General features: G+C 40.9%; 1 protein-coding gene across 6 annotated transcripts in view; it reads left to right on the top strand.

The window, feature by feature from the left end:
* plxna4 (plexin A4) overlaps window positions 1-15,611 on the top strand; it is a 255,363-nt gene that overhangs the window by 20,709 nt on the left and 219,043 nt on the right. For all 6 annotated transcript variants that reach the window (XM_082509992.1, XM_082509991.1, XM_082509993.1 and 3 more), the window contains exon 2: window positions 6,601-7,949. In XM_082509992.1, coding sequence (XP_082366118.1) covers window positions 6,705-7,949 — 1,245 coding nt within the window. In that variant the 5' untranslated portion in view covers window positions 6,601-6,704. The remainder of the gene's footprint in view (window positions 1-6,600; window positions 7,950-15,611) is intronic.

Consider the following 15,611-nt stretch of genomic DNA (forward strand, 5'->3'; position numbering starts at 1 on the left):
TTGCTAAGTTTTACCTTAATTTCCATTGAAAACACTACCTAGGCTGCCTTTGTGCTTTCATTTATGTTATAATGTGTTACTGTATATACTACTGTGTTACTACAACTGCACTATAACGCTGCTGCTCCTCCTGGCACCTTGTGGCAATAGATTCACACCTTATTTGCACTAATAAAGGCTGCTGCCTGCCAGCTGCAATCTACGGAGCCCCGCAAGGGACATGGGAGAAAAAAAAATTAAGATGGACTTTTGTGAGATCTCGCAAAACAAACTCGGGATCTCGCAAAACTTTTCCAAGACCTGCTGGTCTCGAAGCCGACCCGGAGGTCGAGGCACGATGTGCCAGGAGAGCGGTGTTCCTCCCGGCTGTAGTAGGTCTTGACCTTCCGTTAGCTTCGAGATGGTGGGTGTCAGATCTCCGAAAACGTCGGAGCACTTTTGCAAATATGTGATGTCTTGTAAACCAAGCAGATATTTGACGTTTACACAACTACATTCACGCCTCAAAATATCTTAAAAGTGACCCAGAAAGCGTAATATTACAACTAAGTAGCTGCCGCCATTGTTGGAATTCATCTCGCAAAAGTTTTGCGACCCGAGTTAGTTTTGCGAGATCTCGCAAAAGTTCATCGTAATTTTTTTTTCTCCCATGTCCCTTGCAGGGCTCCGTAGCAATCACTGATGAAAGTATTTATTTATTTTTATCAGTGATTGCAGTGAATGAGAAATATCATTATCAAAAATCCCCTTGAAATATTTTGATGCAATTTTGAGGCTATATTGCTGGAGAACTATTGCTCAAGACCACCTTAAAAATAACAGGAAAATAACAGTTTCAAAACACAAATTCAGACTGTCATACCTTAAACAAACTCTTTAATCAAATTGAGGAATTGTCAGAACTGGCAATAAAGCGCGAGGGTTATAAACTGTGTCATAAGATGGTCAAGCTGTAAACTCATTTTCTTAATACTATTTCTAACATTGTAGAAATGAAAATGTGAAGTGCAAAAGCATGCATATACATCAACATATCAACAGACCTTGCACACAGTTGTTTTTCAGTTTGAACGTGTGTAGCTGGGTATTTGCCAGCAATGCTACTCTCCATTTGCAGTGTTGGTATGATTTTTTTTATGCAGAAGTGTAAAGTCAGAGCGTATGTCGTGCTGTGTTGTGGTCCGGAGGTTTGTGAGTTGATTGGAGTGGGGGTGTGCGCGAGTGTGTGTTTGTGCATTTGTGGGTTCTGCTGGGTGAGTGTAGCAACGCTATGTTTTCCTCCAGTCCCAGTGTGTGGCTGCAATGCAGAGTGACGCTCATTCCTCTGATCAGTACAAGGGCTCAGCATGGGAGAGGGGTGGGTTGAGTTTTCGAGGGGGGAGGGGGGCATGTTTAATATGGGGAGAGTTCTACTCCAGTCAGTACATCCACTGATCTGGGACACACATCTCTGTCTGCTAGTTTTCTAGTTGCCTCTGTGTCACTGTCTCTTTCTGTTCTTCCTGTCTTTCTCATCTGTGTGCTCTCAAAGTTCCAGTCCCACACTGGTTCTCATACATACACAAATGCATACACTTTGCTATTAACAATGCTACAAGTGCAGCTGTGCGCAACCACTACTTCTGTAGTAGTGCCCTTTTTCACTGCGCTACTACAGTACAGTACATCACATCTCACACCCAATCCAAACCACCTTGACCATTAGCACTAACAGCCTCCCATAGATCTGTGCAGTCAGATTGAGTGGACAGGCAAGAGTGGATGTATAGCCTGATGCTGTGCTTGTAGGGGCCTTAGCCTGTAACACCATCCTTGCTATGCCCAGCCTTGCCAGCTGATATAAATAAACAATACACACCAATATTACATGAAAAAAGGGGACACAAGTGGACTGAGCAATGGCTAACACCGCTACCACTTAAGCCAAAGCCACAAAAGGATGATGATTATTTCCATTTTTAGCAATAGTGACTTAAAATCATCTGTCCATTCTGAAATTATCCCATCATCTCTACATTTTAGGCAAGTGAACAAACTACTTGTCTTTAATCATTGTCATCACTGCCCATTCCTTTGATAAATGTATGTATTGTCATTCATCCATCCCCCTCCCCCTTTGATCCTGTGAAAAATTATCCGAACAATCTGGAAACATTGTTTTCTCTAGAATATAATGAATTATCTATAATTACTCCCCATGTTACTCACTCATAATCTCCTAATCCCATTTGATTTAGTGTTTTTCTGTCAGTTATTATTTTTGAGCATTTTTACTCTTTGAGAAGTTAAGCTGTTTACCAAAGGCTTTGACAGTTTCTTCATTTCCAAGTCATTTCTTCAACATAAATGCCCCCTGTCACGCTATAAATAGTAGAAGATTATTCTGTTGAGGCTTGCTTTTTGTTGTCTCCGTAAATTGTCATCTCTAGCCAGGCCTCTCCGTTACACAGTTGTCGGCAAAGCAAAGTGGCTCCTGTCATATCCATGATGGTTTCGCTTAACATTGTTGTCCCTGAAATTAGCTTTACATCATCCAATGATAAGATGTGTTTTTGTTACTTTTATTTTTTATTTATTTATTTTTTGTTATCTATTTCATGAGTAAAAGTGACACTTTTACTTATATGTTAACTAATTGGGCAGCATGATGGTGTAGTGGTCACTGTTTCGTCACAGCAGAAAGGTCCTGGTTTCTGATCCAAGCTGGGGCCTCCCCACTCTTGCATAGGTTCTCTCTCAGTGCTCCAGCTTCCTCCTTTAGTCCAAAAGTATGTTGAGAGGTAACTGGTGGTTCTAAACTAGTTATAGGTGTCAAAGTTGGCCTGAAGGGCATAAGTGGAAAAAAGGTGGATAAATTTTGTTTTACATCAACTTGCAAAACCCAGATGTTCAAAGATAGTGTGTTAAGTTATCATACTATTTCTTACTTATCATACTATCTTGGAACATTTGGGTTTTGCAAGTTGACGTGAAACAAAACTTCATACCAGCAGGGCATATGTGCAGGGTAGATGCTGATGCTTGGTCAAAACACTGGTGCAACGCTACTTCCTGTCTGTGGGTTGTTTGAGATTTGAGAAAAATTTCAGACTGCCACACTGTGTGCATGAAAGGCAGGTAAAAACTCTTTTTTTTGTTTTGTTTTTTTGTTTGCCTGCATATTTGTGATGTGTAGCCATGACAAGGATGCACACATATCTCCTCACTGCTTCTCTGATTTCTCAATCCTCTTTCATCTCCTCTTCTCATTCAACAGTTTCCCTGAAAGCAAGATACCACAATTAGGTTGTGAAAATGCATGAATGTAATGTAAATGACAGTTTCAGTATGTCTTGCCTTTTACGTTGTTGTTTTATAGTAATCATGTGATTTCTTCTCTGACTGGCTCCTGACAGCTTTTAAAGGCAAAGCAAAGTGAGACAATGGAAACATACCAATTGTTTTTTCTAAATGCTGAGCTCAAACTCTGTTTTTGAGTTACAGAGCTGGAGATAATGCACACAAACACAGGCGCACACATGCAGTGTTGTTTTTTGCCCACAGCTTTAGCGATACTGGAAGTGTGTTCTGGAGAAAGAGTGTTGATCATGAATTCTTTAACAGGTTTTGATGTCTACGGAGCTGCAAACACATGATTGTGTGCAACAGTGTGTGTGCTACTTTACTCATATTTGTAGTGTAATTCTACATGGCAGATAGCCCAGAGCAGCCAGACACACAATTAGGTCACATAACTTCAAGTCTCCTTTACCTTTTCTCATCCTATCTGCTTTATTTGCTTGCTTATCTGTAGATGTAACACATTTGAATTAGCAATGCAAGCATAACAGTTGAGAAGTTATTGGTGTCATGGAGTAAATTACTTCTCATTCTTTTAACCACCTGTTGTACCTAGGTTTAAAATGAGCATGCATACTGAGGCAGTAAGGGAAAAGTCGGACAATAATGGCACATAACTAGAGCAAGATAAACTATGTTGTGTGTGAGTGCGCACACTCAGAACTAAAGCAGGCTTTAATTAATGGACCTTGATCATCAGCAGGCATTCACAAACGGCATCTAAACAAGGTTGCCCCACCCGTCAGTGAGTGTAATTGCATTTCAGCAATAGATTTGTGAGGTATACACTGTTATATCGGGGTACTGCTGATGAAGATTCCCCCCCATTTTTTGTTTGTTATTTGTAAAGCTCTCAATTTATTTTTAAATGGAAACTATGGAGTCTTTTTTCACTGTTTCTTTTTTTTTTGGGGGGGGGGATGTCATTTGTGAGTGAATGCCGTATTTTTTATTCATGATGGATTTGAAGGTGATATAAAAGCATCTACCCCTTATTTTTCCACTATGTTTCACGCTCTTTCACTTCCCATTTAGTCTCCTTTCAACTTGCCACCTTCGATTCTGTCTATTTATATATAACATATAACTATAGATTATAGATTGTAAAGACCTGGAAATGTCAGAACTTTTTAGTGGAACCGTTTTAGCACAGTTGTCTTGCAGAAAAATATAAATGAATAAAGAAATCCTCCAATTATTTTTTATTTTGTTCAAACTGCCTTATGTGTGTGTTTTTGTTAAAAAAAAATTTTAATTTAATTTTTACATTGTTTATAGTGTTTTGTGCAGTGTTGGTCACTCTACGTCTGTTATGTCTGTCTCTGAATTCCAATCTACTGCATGCTTTTTATCCATGTTCCTGTCTTGGCCGCTTATTTCTCTGTCCCATCTTATGTCTTTGTCATACCTATGGTAATGATTGCTCTTTGCACACTCATCTGAAGCCATGCCACCTCTCTATATCAGTTTTTATCATTTTCATCACCCTCTCTGGTCCTCTTATCATGAGCTGAGAGGTTCTGCTCTTCTCCCTCTGCCTGCCAGGAGATAGAGGGGAGATTGGTGAGATTGCAGTGAGGTTGCATTTTACACTGCCGTGACTTATGATTGCTTGAGTATAGACGTAAAATAAGTTCCATGGCAAGATAATGTTGGGTAACACTATCGTTTATGCATTCAAGTGTCCATAATGATCTTGAAGGTTAAGGCTTCCAAAAGAATTCGGATTTTTAAAGTCTGCAAATTTATAATAGCAATGTGGAAAATGTGTTGTTAGTAGTTAGAACAAGTGCAGATGATATTGAAACTTTTATCTTTATTTTAAAAACTTTGCAATGAGCAGAACTGTGCTGTTGCTCTGCAAACCTGCCTTTCTTCCGTCAAAAGATGTGCATGAAGTGTGACAGACAAGCCCTCGCATTTTACTTCAACTTCACTATGAGTGACACGTCAAGAGTTTTTCGTGTCTTCACACGACACGCTCACACAGCAGTGCACAGATTGCTATAAATTGAATATGATAAGAGAAGATGACGTTTCTTGTGCTGCTTTTTTAGGTGTTGCTTTATCATACTCATCTCTTTAGTGCTCTTGGTATATGCTAGAAAAATACAACCCTATATTTTTAAACAATCCTGGCAGATTTGATTCAATAACGTGGAGTTTATTTAAGCTACTTTTGGCTGTCCCCTTATTCACAGGGGGTGCCTCAGCAGGTAGCTCAGCATGTTTTATTTAGCAGATTTTGACACTGAATGTCTTTACTGACACAACCCCAGAGATTGTGTCTCCTCATGGGATCAAACCACTATGCTATGAAGCCAATATTGTGGAGTTTAATACGTGGTAATTTTAGCTACATGACGTTGTTATTGTATTTATCACTAGTCATAATACCCAGCTTACCACTGGCATTGGGTGTACAGAACATAGGGGACCCCCATGTTTCCAGGAAGTGCTGTATTTTCTTTTTGATAATCTGTGCAGGTGTGTGTCTTAATGTGTGCTGAGTGCTTTGACACTACAGCTATAAAAGCTCTACCTACTCCATCGTGCATCCGTTTCATTGTCGTTTGATTTCATGTAGTGTGTGTGTGTGTTTGTTATGGCTGCATGTGCAATGCTGAGTGTGCAAATGACCTGAGGACCACAGGGAAGCTTATTTCTGCAACTGCTTGCATTTTTTCCCTAATTGTACCTTTTTCGGCCTTTTGTGTGTGAAAGCACGTGTGTGTATGTAGGTGCTTTAAAGAGGGAGAGATGGTCCTTTACTCTCTGCTAGCAGTGTCAGCAGGTGAGCTGCCCTATTGGGAGAAAAGAGAGAAATCGGCAAAGCATGCAAATTGCTACTCCAAGGGGAGAATCAATTAGGTGCATGGCGAGTGGAGCAGAAAAGCAAGGAGGGGTGGAAAGGGGCAGGGTTGCATGCAGAGAGATGGTGCAGAGCCATTGTGATCACCTCCTCTGAGACGATGCTTTACTTCTCTTCTCTGCGCCCCCCCCAAATGATCCTGTTCGCCCGAGCGGTGTCTACATGCCAGCTTTTTAGAATGGTGCAGTACCTCAGCCTCATTTCTTTTTTTTCTGTTCAGCCCATTTCTTATAAATTGCTCTGGAGTCTCAGATGTATGGCCTCTTCACCTGTTTTACTCATTAAGATGTTCTGGCCTATCTGTGCCAGATAAAATTAGAACATAATAACTATCAACACAATGTGACAGTTGCCGTGTTTCATTAGGTTTTTGTCTCTTTTCTCTTTAGGTACAAGATGTCTCCCATCTGAAGAGAGGCTTCATCCTGATAGGCCAACGGTACTGGATTGTGCCTCTGTCCCTCTCCTCACCAGTCCCACCCTCAGTGCAGCCATGACGTCCTTCACTAGGATACGGACCTATTTCTTACTATGCTGCTTCCTATCTAGTCTGGTGCTTCCTGTGACATCACAAACAGTGGTGCAAGCTCCACAGACTCATACTGCTGGCTCCCAAGTGATCACAGCGTTACTTCAGGAGGAGGAGTATGCATCATTTCATGCAGAGAATCCTGAGTGGACATTTAATCACCTGGCTGTGGACTATCGTAATGGCAATGTTTATTTGGGAGCTGTCAATCGCATATACAAACTGTCCCCAAACTTAGAGGTCCAAAAATCCCATGAGACTGGCCCAGATGAAGACAATCGCAAGTGCTATCCACCACGAATTGTCCAACCCTGCAGTGAGCCACTGACACTCACTAACAATGTCAACAAGATGCTTTTGATGGACTATCGGGAGAACCGGCTGCTGGCTTGTGGCAGTCTCTACCAGGGCATTTGTAAAATCCTTCGTCTGGATGACCTATTTAAACTAGGAGAGCCCTTCCACAAGAAGGAACACTACCTCTCTGGTGTTAATGAGAGTGGTTCTGTGTTTGGTGTCATTGTTTCTTATGGCAACGCCTCTCCAGACATGCTGTTTGTAGCCACAGCAGTGGATGGCAAGCCAGAATACTTCCCTACCATCTCTAGCCGTAAGTTGGCCAGAAACTCAGAGGAGGACGGCATGTTTGCATATGTCTTCCACGATGAGTTTGTGGCCTCTATGATTAAAATCCCTTCAGATACCTTCACTGTCATTCCAGACTTTGACATATACTATATTTATGGCTTTGCCAGTGGGAACTTTGTTTACTTTCTGACACTGCAGCCTGAAATGGGAGGTGGGCCGACCACTGGATCGTCCTCTGCTGGTCGAGAACAGGTCTACACTTCTAAGATAGTCCGCCTCTGCAAGGCAGACACTGCATTCAACTCCTATGTGGAGGTGCCTATTGGATGCATTAGCGACAACGTGGAGTACCGATTACTTGAGGCAGCCTACCTGTCAAAAGCTGGTGCTATCCTGGCACGCTCGCTAGATGTGGCACCAGATGATGATGTCTTGTTCGCCATATTCTCAAAGGGCCAGAAGAGACGTCCACGCCAGGCCTCCCAGGATTCTGCATTGTGTGTTTTCTCTCTGCGCAAGATCAATGAGAAAATCAAGGAAAGGCTACAGTCCTGCTACAAGGGAGAGGGCACCCTGGACCTTGCTTGGCTGAAAGTCAAAGATATTCCCTGCAGCAGTGCGGTAGGCATCACTTTAGCACACACTGACTTTTGTCGGTGCACCAATTTAATGACAGTACAAGGGCAGTGAGATGCTGATAGAGAAAACAAGGCTGTAACAGTAGATTCTAATTATTCCACCCATACTGTACCCACACAAGTACAAACTGCTTTATATGCTGCATTTTGTTCTATGGTATCCGGTGCTAAAATCTAGTCCAGGACATTAGCTTTCACACATTTCAGTCTTAGTAAAAAGACATAAAAGTGTTTGAAGTAAAGCAAACCACTGATCATTTCTCGTTTTCATTACTTTCCTGTCGAAGAGCCTTACAGCCTTACCTTTAAGGAAAGTGAATTTTGAAGTTTTTATCCTGTGTTAGTATAATGAGATTGGGTGCACTGTGGGAGGGCTTCACAAAAACTGGTGTTCTTGGGTGGGTTCACGCTCCATCCCATTACGATGAGATGTTAACCATCCACTGCCTCTTTTAATCCGCTCGCCCTTTAAACAATGCAGCTGAATGCTCAGCCAAATTACCATAATTCCATTCTCCATAACAGCATTATAAATTCAGTGATTCAGTTCATTTGATTTCTCACTTTGTGCACATAAAAAACAAGGTTAAATTGGCTGTTACATGTTTAGACCACCTTCACAAGCAGCCAACGCTGTTTCATGTGTTTTTCTTGATCTCATATTGCTCTGTTAATAACAGCAGCGAAACTGAAGAAACAGAAAATTACCTTCACAAGAGTGATTCTGTAATCTTTTGCTACATGGCAAGCATTGCTAAATAAAACGTGCTCACTTTTTATCTTTTTTACATAACTATTTCTTAACTCGATTTCACCTAAGGCAGCGGTCCCCAACCCCCGGGCCTCGGACCGGTACCGGTGCAGTTAAAAGTTACTCCATTTCTAGTAACTTTTAACTGCACTTAATGTTGTCACTTAATACAAATACATGCAACTGGTCTTTGTGCATGACAGCTTTAAAATAAGAAATCAAAAAGCTATGAGACATATAATACTGATACAAATTGAAAAGCATCCCAGATTTAAATCTTGCCAATTTTCCCTTCAAGGCCATTTCAGCTGTTTTTCTTTCTTTTTCTTTTTGGATTGCTTTAAAACATCTGCAATTCCAATGTGATCTCAAACCTGAAAAGATTAACTTTGAGAATCTGACCAGAGGTTCATGCCAAAAATCATGGTGATGATGAGAACTGAGCAGTTTAAAAAACCAGTTTAACCCGGAAGTGTGAACAGTGTTTAAGCCCAAAAGTAGTGTATTAGGTCAGCTGCACTACCAGGGTTATACTTAACATGTTTTCCATCATTCATATGAGTATCCACCAAGGCCAGACCATCAACATGAAGTTCTGCTGTAACCTCCTGAGATACCCGAGGGAGAACATTCAGCAGAAACATCCTGATTGCGCTAACAGCATGCTAGAGGATTATTACAGCGGTCCCCAACCCCCGGGCCTTGGACCGGTACCGGTCCGTGAGTCGTTTGGTACCGGGCCGCGAGAGTTGAGGCTCAGGTGTGAAATGTATGGTTTTCAGGGTTTTTATCGTTTTTCAGCGTTATTTTGTTATCATTTTTATCGTTAACTCTGTTTTCCTGGGTCTTTTCATGTGTGTTATGAATAAATCTTCTTTTTTTCGGTACCGGTACTAGTTTTATTTTGTTGTATTTATCCGCGACACCTTAAAGGCCGGTCCGTGAAAATATTGTCGAGCATAAACCGGTCCGTGGCGCAAAAAAGGTTGGAGACCGCTGATCTAAGGAACATAAACTTCCTCTTGCTGTCCACAACATATAGTTCTGACCTCAGTTGGGCACTGTGAGACATTATGAAGTTGACCCTCTCTTGTGTTTGGCTCTGGAATCACAGTGTTTATCTATTAATCCCTCTGTGGCACAGCACACGTGCCAGGGCACCTTTGTCTGCTGCTTGAGGGCCTGATAAATCATGCCTAGGGTGGAGCTGTCAGCAGGGAAAGGAAGTGTGAGGGAGCACACAGGGGTTAGCGCTGAGAAATGATGCCATTTCAGCATGCGCCACCGCCAGCGCATAAATTAGACCCTGCTGAACAAGTGACGGTGGACTCTGCAGGAGATAGATGAGCTGTGACACACACACACATACACACACATGTGCAGCCACACTTGTGAGTACGGCTACTGGAGAGATGGAAATGGAGGCTTTTAACGGCAGAAAGATTTTCTAATAAAGTAATGGCAATGCTTACATTCTTATGTGATATGCTTGCTGATAGATTTAGAAAAATCTAAATGAGCTGGACTAGAGCTGAAGTGAAAGACTTAAATAATCCTACTAAAATGTGTATACACACAATATGCAAATGAGTCACAGAGTTATAAAGATTATGTGTTAAAATCTAAAACTAAAGACTTGTAAACAAACTTAACTTTCACCTTTGCCTGTGATTGATGATATTCTTTGTAATATCCCGTGGCTCATTTTCATGAATTTTTGCTTATTAATTCCAGATTAGGTCCTTTCTGTGTTAAATGATGCATGACAGCGAGGGAAATCGGATATCTTCAGATACATAGTTGAAAATTTTTTGTTCATTGGTGCAGTCCTTGGGTGTACAATAGTGACTCAGGCTCATAGTATACTGCACACACAAATATTTATGTTATCCTTTTGGTTTACTTGGCTTGGATAATTTCACACTTTTTCTTTTTTTCCCTCCTGGATAAAATTTTATTGATTTAATAGATAAATTACTAATCATTTTTGGACCAACTATAGAATTCAGATTGTGACCGTCCACTTTAAGTACACCCAGTCAACTGACTGTGAATACAAATATCTTATGAGCCAATCACATGGCAGCATCTCATCACATTTAGTCATGTAGGCATGGTCGGGATGGCTTATAGAAGTTCGAATTGAGCTTCAGAACGGGGAAGAAAAATGATTTGCTTGACTTTTACTGTGGAAAAGGGAAAATATCCAGTGAGTGACACTTCTCTGTGTTTAAAAAAAAAACATGCCTTGTTGATGTCAGAGGTCAGATGAGAATGGCTGACTGTTTTGAGCCCTCAGGAAAGCAACAGTAACTGAAATGCAACCACGGTATGAACATCTCTGATTGCACAATGTGTTAACTGTTGCAGCATATCAGATAGGTTCTTTCAGCTGGAAACCATTGCCTGGTCTGATGAGTCTTGAGTTCTGCTACAACATGTGAATAGCAGGGCCAAAATTTGCCATGATAAACATGAAAGAATAGGTTTGGTTCAATTTGTGGAAACCATTTTTCGTGCTGACCTTTACGACCCTAGTGTAGCCATCTTCTGCTTCCATCAGGATAACATGCCACATCAAATCATCTCAAATTGGTTTGGTTATTTCACTGTACTCAAATTGCCTCCACAATCACTAGATCTCAATCAAGTAGAGCACCTTTGAGCTGTTGCAGAATAAAAGATTTGGATTAGAGATTAGAGATGTGCACCTGACAAATGGAGAACAACTGTGCGATGTTTACATCTGATGACCAAAATCCCCAAGGAAGGTTTCCAGCATCTATTTAATAAAGAATTAAGGCAGTTCTGAATGCCATCTGGTACTTGCAAGGTGTAACTAATGAAATAATTGGTGAGTTTTACGTGGACGGTTGTCCGGGTGTCTTTGTAGATACTGCTCATAAAACCCTTTTAAAGGGCTCTATGAACGATTTTTAAAACATTCAGGGGCCACATCATGTAAAAGTTTCTTGAAATCTTGGAGTTTTCATTGACCTACAGGAAGTCATTTCCACTATTTTGTTGTTAGAAATATTTTCCGATCTTTTGGCTTTTTACATGGGGATATTGTTTAGTATAATTCGCCCTGGTCAGTGTCCTCTTGCAACAGGAAAAAGCAGCAGCTTTTGAGGTGGAGGGAACACCCCCCCCCCCCCCCCAATAATTCTGGTCCTTTAAAACAGCGGATCATTTCAATCAAGCCAATGGGAGCGAAAATGTCACTTCTTCCTTCAATTTTAGTAATTTTTTCCCCCCTGTGGTGGCCTGCATGTCACAATGTTGGTCATTACTGTTAGAGGGAACTTGGATGAGAAGGAGCCTTGTGGATACCCCTTTATCTTGCCCTCTTCATCATTCACCATTTTCCTCTTTCTCACACGTTATGTTCTCTGCTTCTTGCTTTTCGTATACTTTTTTTCCCTTTCAAACGCTGTCGTATTTCCAATATGATATGTTTTTCCTCCAATTAGGGAGAGGATGAGCAGCCCCGAGGCTCATTAGAGTAGTCTGGCTGTATGGACCAATGTGAACACATTGGCGCGCACGCACACACACTTTTGATATGGATGAAACGCGCTCTCAGCCAATGTGGATAAACCTAACCACTCTCTATGCCAGAAAAGATGCATCACAGGCATAGCCACAATGTCCACTCGATACTAGTGGCACTAATCAGATAGTAGCATCACATTGTAATCACAAATGTTAAATAAGTTTCGATTACATACATTTTCCTTTTAAGCATAGTCATTTAGAATCTATAAAAACAATAGAAATTTGATCAACCACTTTGATTTTACTTAAAGATATTTTACTTAAGTTTTGCTATTAAATTAATCGCAAAACTTATTTTTCCTATTATGGATGTTGCAGTTTTTAGTTTACATTTTATTCACCAATGCAGAAATGAGATTTCTATATTTTCTTCATTGGTTTGTAGCAACATATTAAATGTGAATAATGTGCCAAGGCACATTAACAGGATGCAAGGTGAGACTAGGGCTATATAAAATGCTTACTCCTTCCTCAGACCTTTGATTCCCTATGCCATTTTTAAGAGGCTTTATGTTGTAATGGGAAAGATGCAAAGAGGGAGACACGGAGGAGAAGAAAGGAATCTACAGAGAGGGTGAGAGAGCTTTAGAAACTGTGTGTGTGGCTGGGGTGGGGGGTGATTCCTCTCTACCCCAAATGGCCATGCTTGGCTGAGCCACATAATGCATGCTCAACAGTATAAGTCTGCAAAGGGTCTGCATCCATAGATCATAGTGAAATGGCATGCGACCTATAAAAAAAAGAAAAAAGCTTCCTGTTTCCATCACTGTGTCAGCAGAAAAAAACAGAACAACAAAACAGCGGGATTGCAGTAAATTCGCTCTCTGCTCTGTTCTCACTCATCCTTGACTTATTGCTCGCTTCACATGCCACTCTCCTTTTGCCTGTCCCCCAATACTTACCATGCTTGTTTTGTCTCAGTGTCTTGGAGTCTCTACCCCTATCTTCTTTATTTCCCCTTACAGTGCTTTCCACAAGCGCAGAGAGGAATACCATCCAAACACGGATGAGAAAAGCGCAAGGTCGTCTCTAACTTGCTGGCAGGCCACGGTCGTCCCCTTATCCCTTTTGCTAATGATCATTAATTACATGTCATTAACTAACATGCCACGGGCTATTCTTTCACATTTGTCATGTGCTATCGACTTCACATTCTGAATTCACTCCAATTAATTAGATTATTCTACTCGGCCGCCGCTGTTTCCTTTAGTCTTTTTCTTGATCTCCCTCACAGTCCCCCATCACGTGTGCTCATCGCTCCCCTGTTTCATCCTTCACTTGAAAGGAACTCTTGCAATATTGCAGTCTCCGTCTTCCCCCCATGCTCACTTTTCAGGTTATCGACTTTTCTCGCTTCGGTTTTATTCTGTGTTTGACCAACCTCTGAATGATGTTGTCTCCCGTGCTGGTCATCTTCATCCCTCCTCTGTCTGATTGCGGAGCTTAATCAGTTATTGGCTGCTGCTGCTGCTGATGATGAGTCAGTCTAGGCCACATCCTCAGGAAGGGAAGGGCTAGTGGATTCATTAAGGACCTCCAGACTGCTCCCCCTCCTCCTTCCCCACTCCCCACTTCACCCCACTCCATCCACATATCCGCTATCCTGCTTGCTGGCTGTCTCGCTAATTAAATCTCCATACATGATACGACTTGCTAAAGGTCAGAATCCATCACAATATCATTATTCTGTGATTAAACAAGTGTCTCTTGCTTCTTCCACCATACACCATGCTGGATGGCCTCGACCTGAAAATGCTGACTGAATCGGGACCTTTCATTTCTTATACCCGCTGTTTTCATTGGCTAGTGTTTTAAAACTATTCTCTATGCTCCTTTTCCTCCCAATATTTTTATTTATATTCCCAAATATCAGCACTCAGCACTAATATTTGCTAAGATAAAATATGAGACTAGATACATAAAAATATGTATCACTGATGGAAATGCTTATCCTTCAATAGACAGCTTTCTTTATAAGCAGCCTGCTCTCCTGTCAAGATAAAGGAGCTTTAGATATTAACTATATTAAACAACAAACAGCTATGCTATAATTGAGGCCACCACAGTGGAAACAGAAGGTTATGTAATGTTGGTCATGTGACACTTTCAGAGCTCCACTAAATAGTGAGACTTTGTCAAATAGAGGGACTGACTTTGATTAAAACCCTCACCAGGGCAGCAATCAATGGGAGAGGGAACCCAGCGCTCTCTTGCATACAATTGTCTCTAACATAACTGTCTAATGCCTTTTATTGGGAGCGTTCAGCACAAGTTTAACATATCCACAAGTGAAATCAGCAAATGTAGCTGTTGCACTTATTTGCAGCAGCTGTGACTAGTGGCTGTAGCTCGTACCTCATGAGCTGTCTGCTGCTGGTAATACATGCAGCATTTTTCAAAATCAGTTTTGAGTGAAAATAATCTCCCCATTAATCATTCCAGAAACAAAATGATTTTCCGCCAGTGCATAGTGAAAAGGAAAACACGGATTAGGGAGTTATCTGAAGCACCTATCTTATGATATTCAGTGATTTATTTATTTATTTTTTCTCTCCCCCACTTCTGCACCTTATTTCAGCTCCAATATTCTCCCACCTTTTCTCACTTCTGGCTCTGCTTTAGCGATGTCTCGGTTTCATTCCAAAAATTGTCACGCTGTTTCGTTAGCTTCTCATTTGATTGTTTTCCCTAACCAATATTTATTATCTGTTGTAACTGCTCAGCTAACAGTTGGCAGGTGCAAGCATCCACAAACATGAATTTACAAAATATCACCGGTTTATCAAAGCCTGCCTCCTCCTATTGAAACCTGCCAGCAGAACACACAAATAAATCAACTTTGTTTCAGGCAGACCCCAGCAAGCATGTGTTCCGCGTAATGTACGCATTTGCAACAGCGTATGTTTTAATATTAATGTATATTTATTCTCTCCCATCATTTTGCATTCAAGATTCTGTAACTGCAAGGATCTGTAAAGACTGATGTCATGTCAGCATAAACAACAAACATGAGTAAAACCATATCCATTACATTTAAGTGGCAAAATGCTCAGTTTTAAAGTTGGAAAATAGAGCATTTATTTAGCAATAAAAAAAACAACTTAAGAGAGACTTAAGATATTTAAAAAAACAAAAACAAAAAAGCTCTCTGTGTGCAGTAAAAAAACAAATACCCCTGTTTTTCTTGATCACTTAAAAAGTAACCTGTGCTTTGATTGGCAACTCTTTATTCATCCATGCTAAAGTGAAGTTTGCTCAGATTTGCTTAACTAGTAGTATAATGTTTACTAACCCAAGGCAAGCATATCTATTGCAGGTCTATTAAGATACACAGGT

Source organism: Aulonocara stuartgranti (assembly GCF_965226115.1).
Source record: "Aulonocara stuartgranti genome assembly, chromosome: 17".
NCBI lineage: Eukaryota > Metazoa > Chordata > Actinopteri > Cichliformes > Cichlidae > Aulonocara > Aulonocara stuartgranti.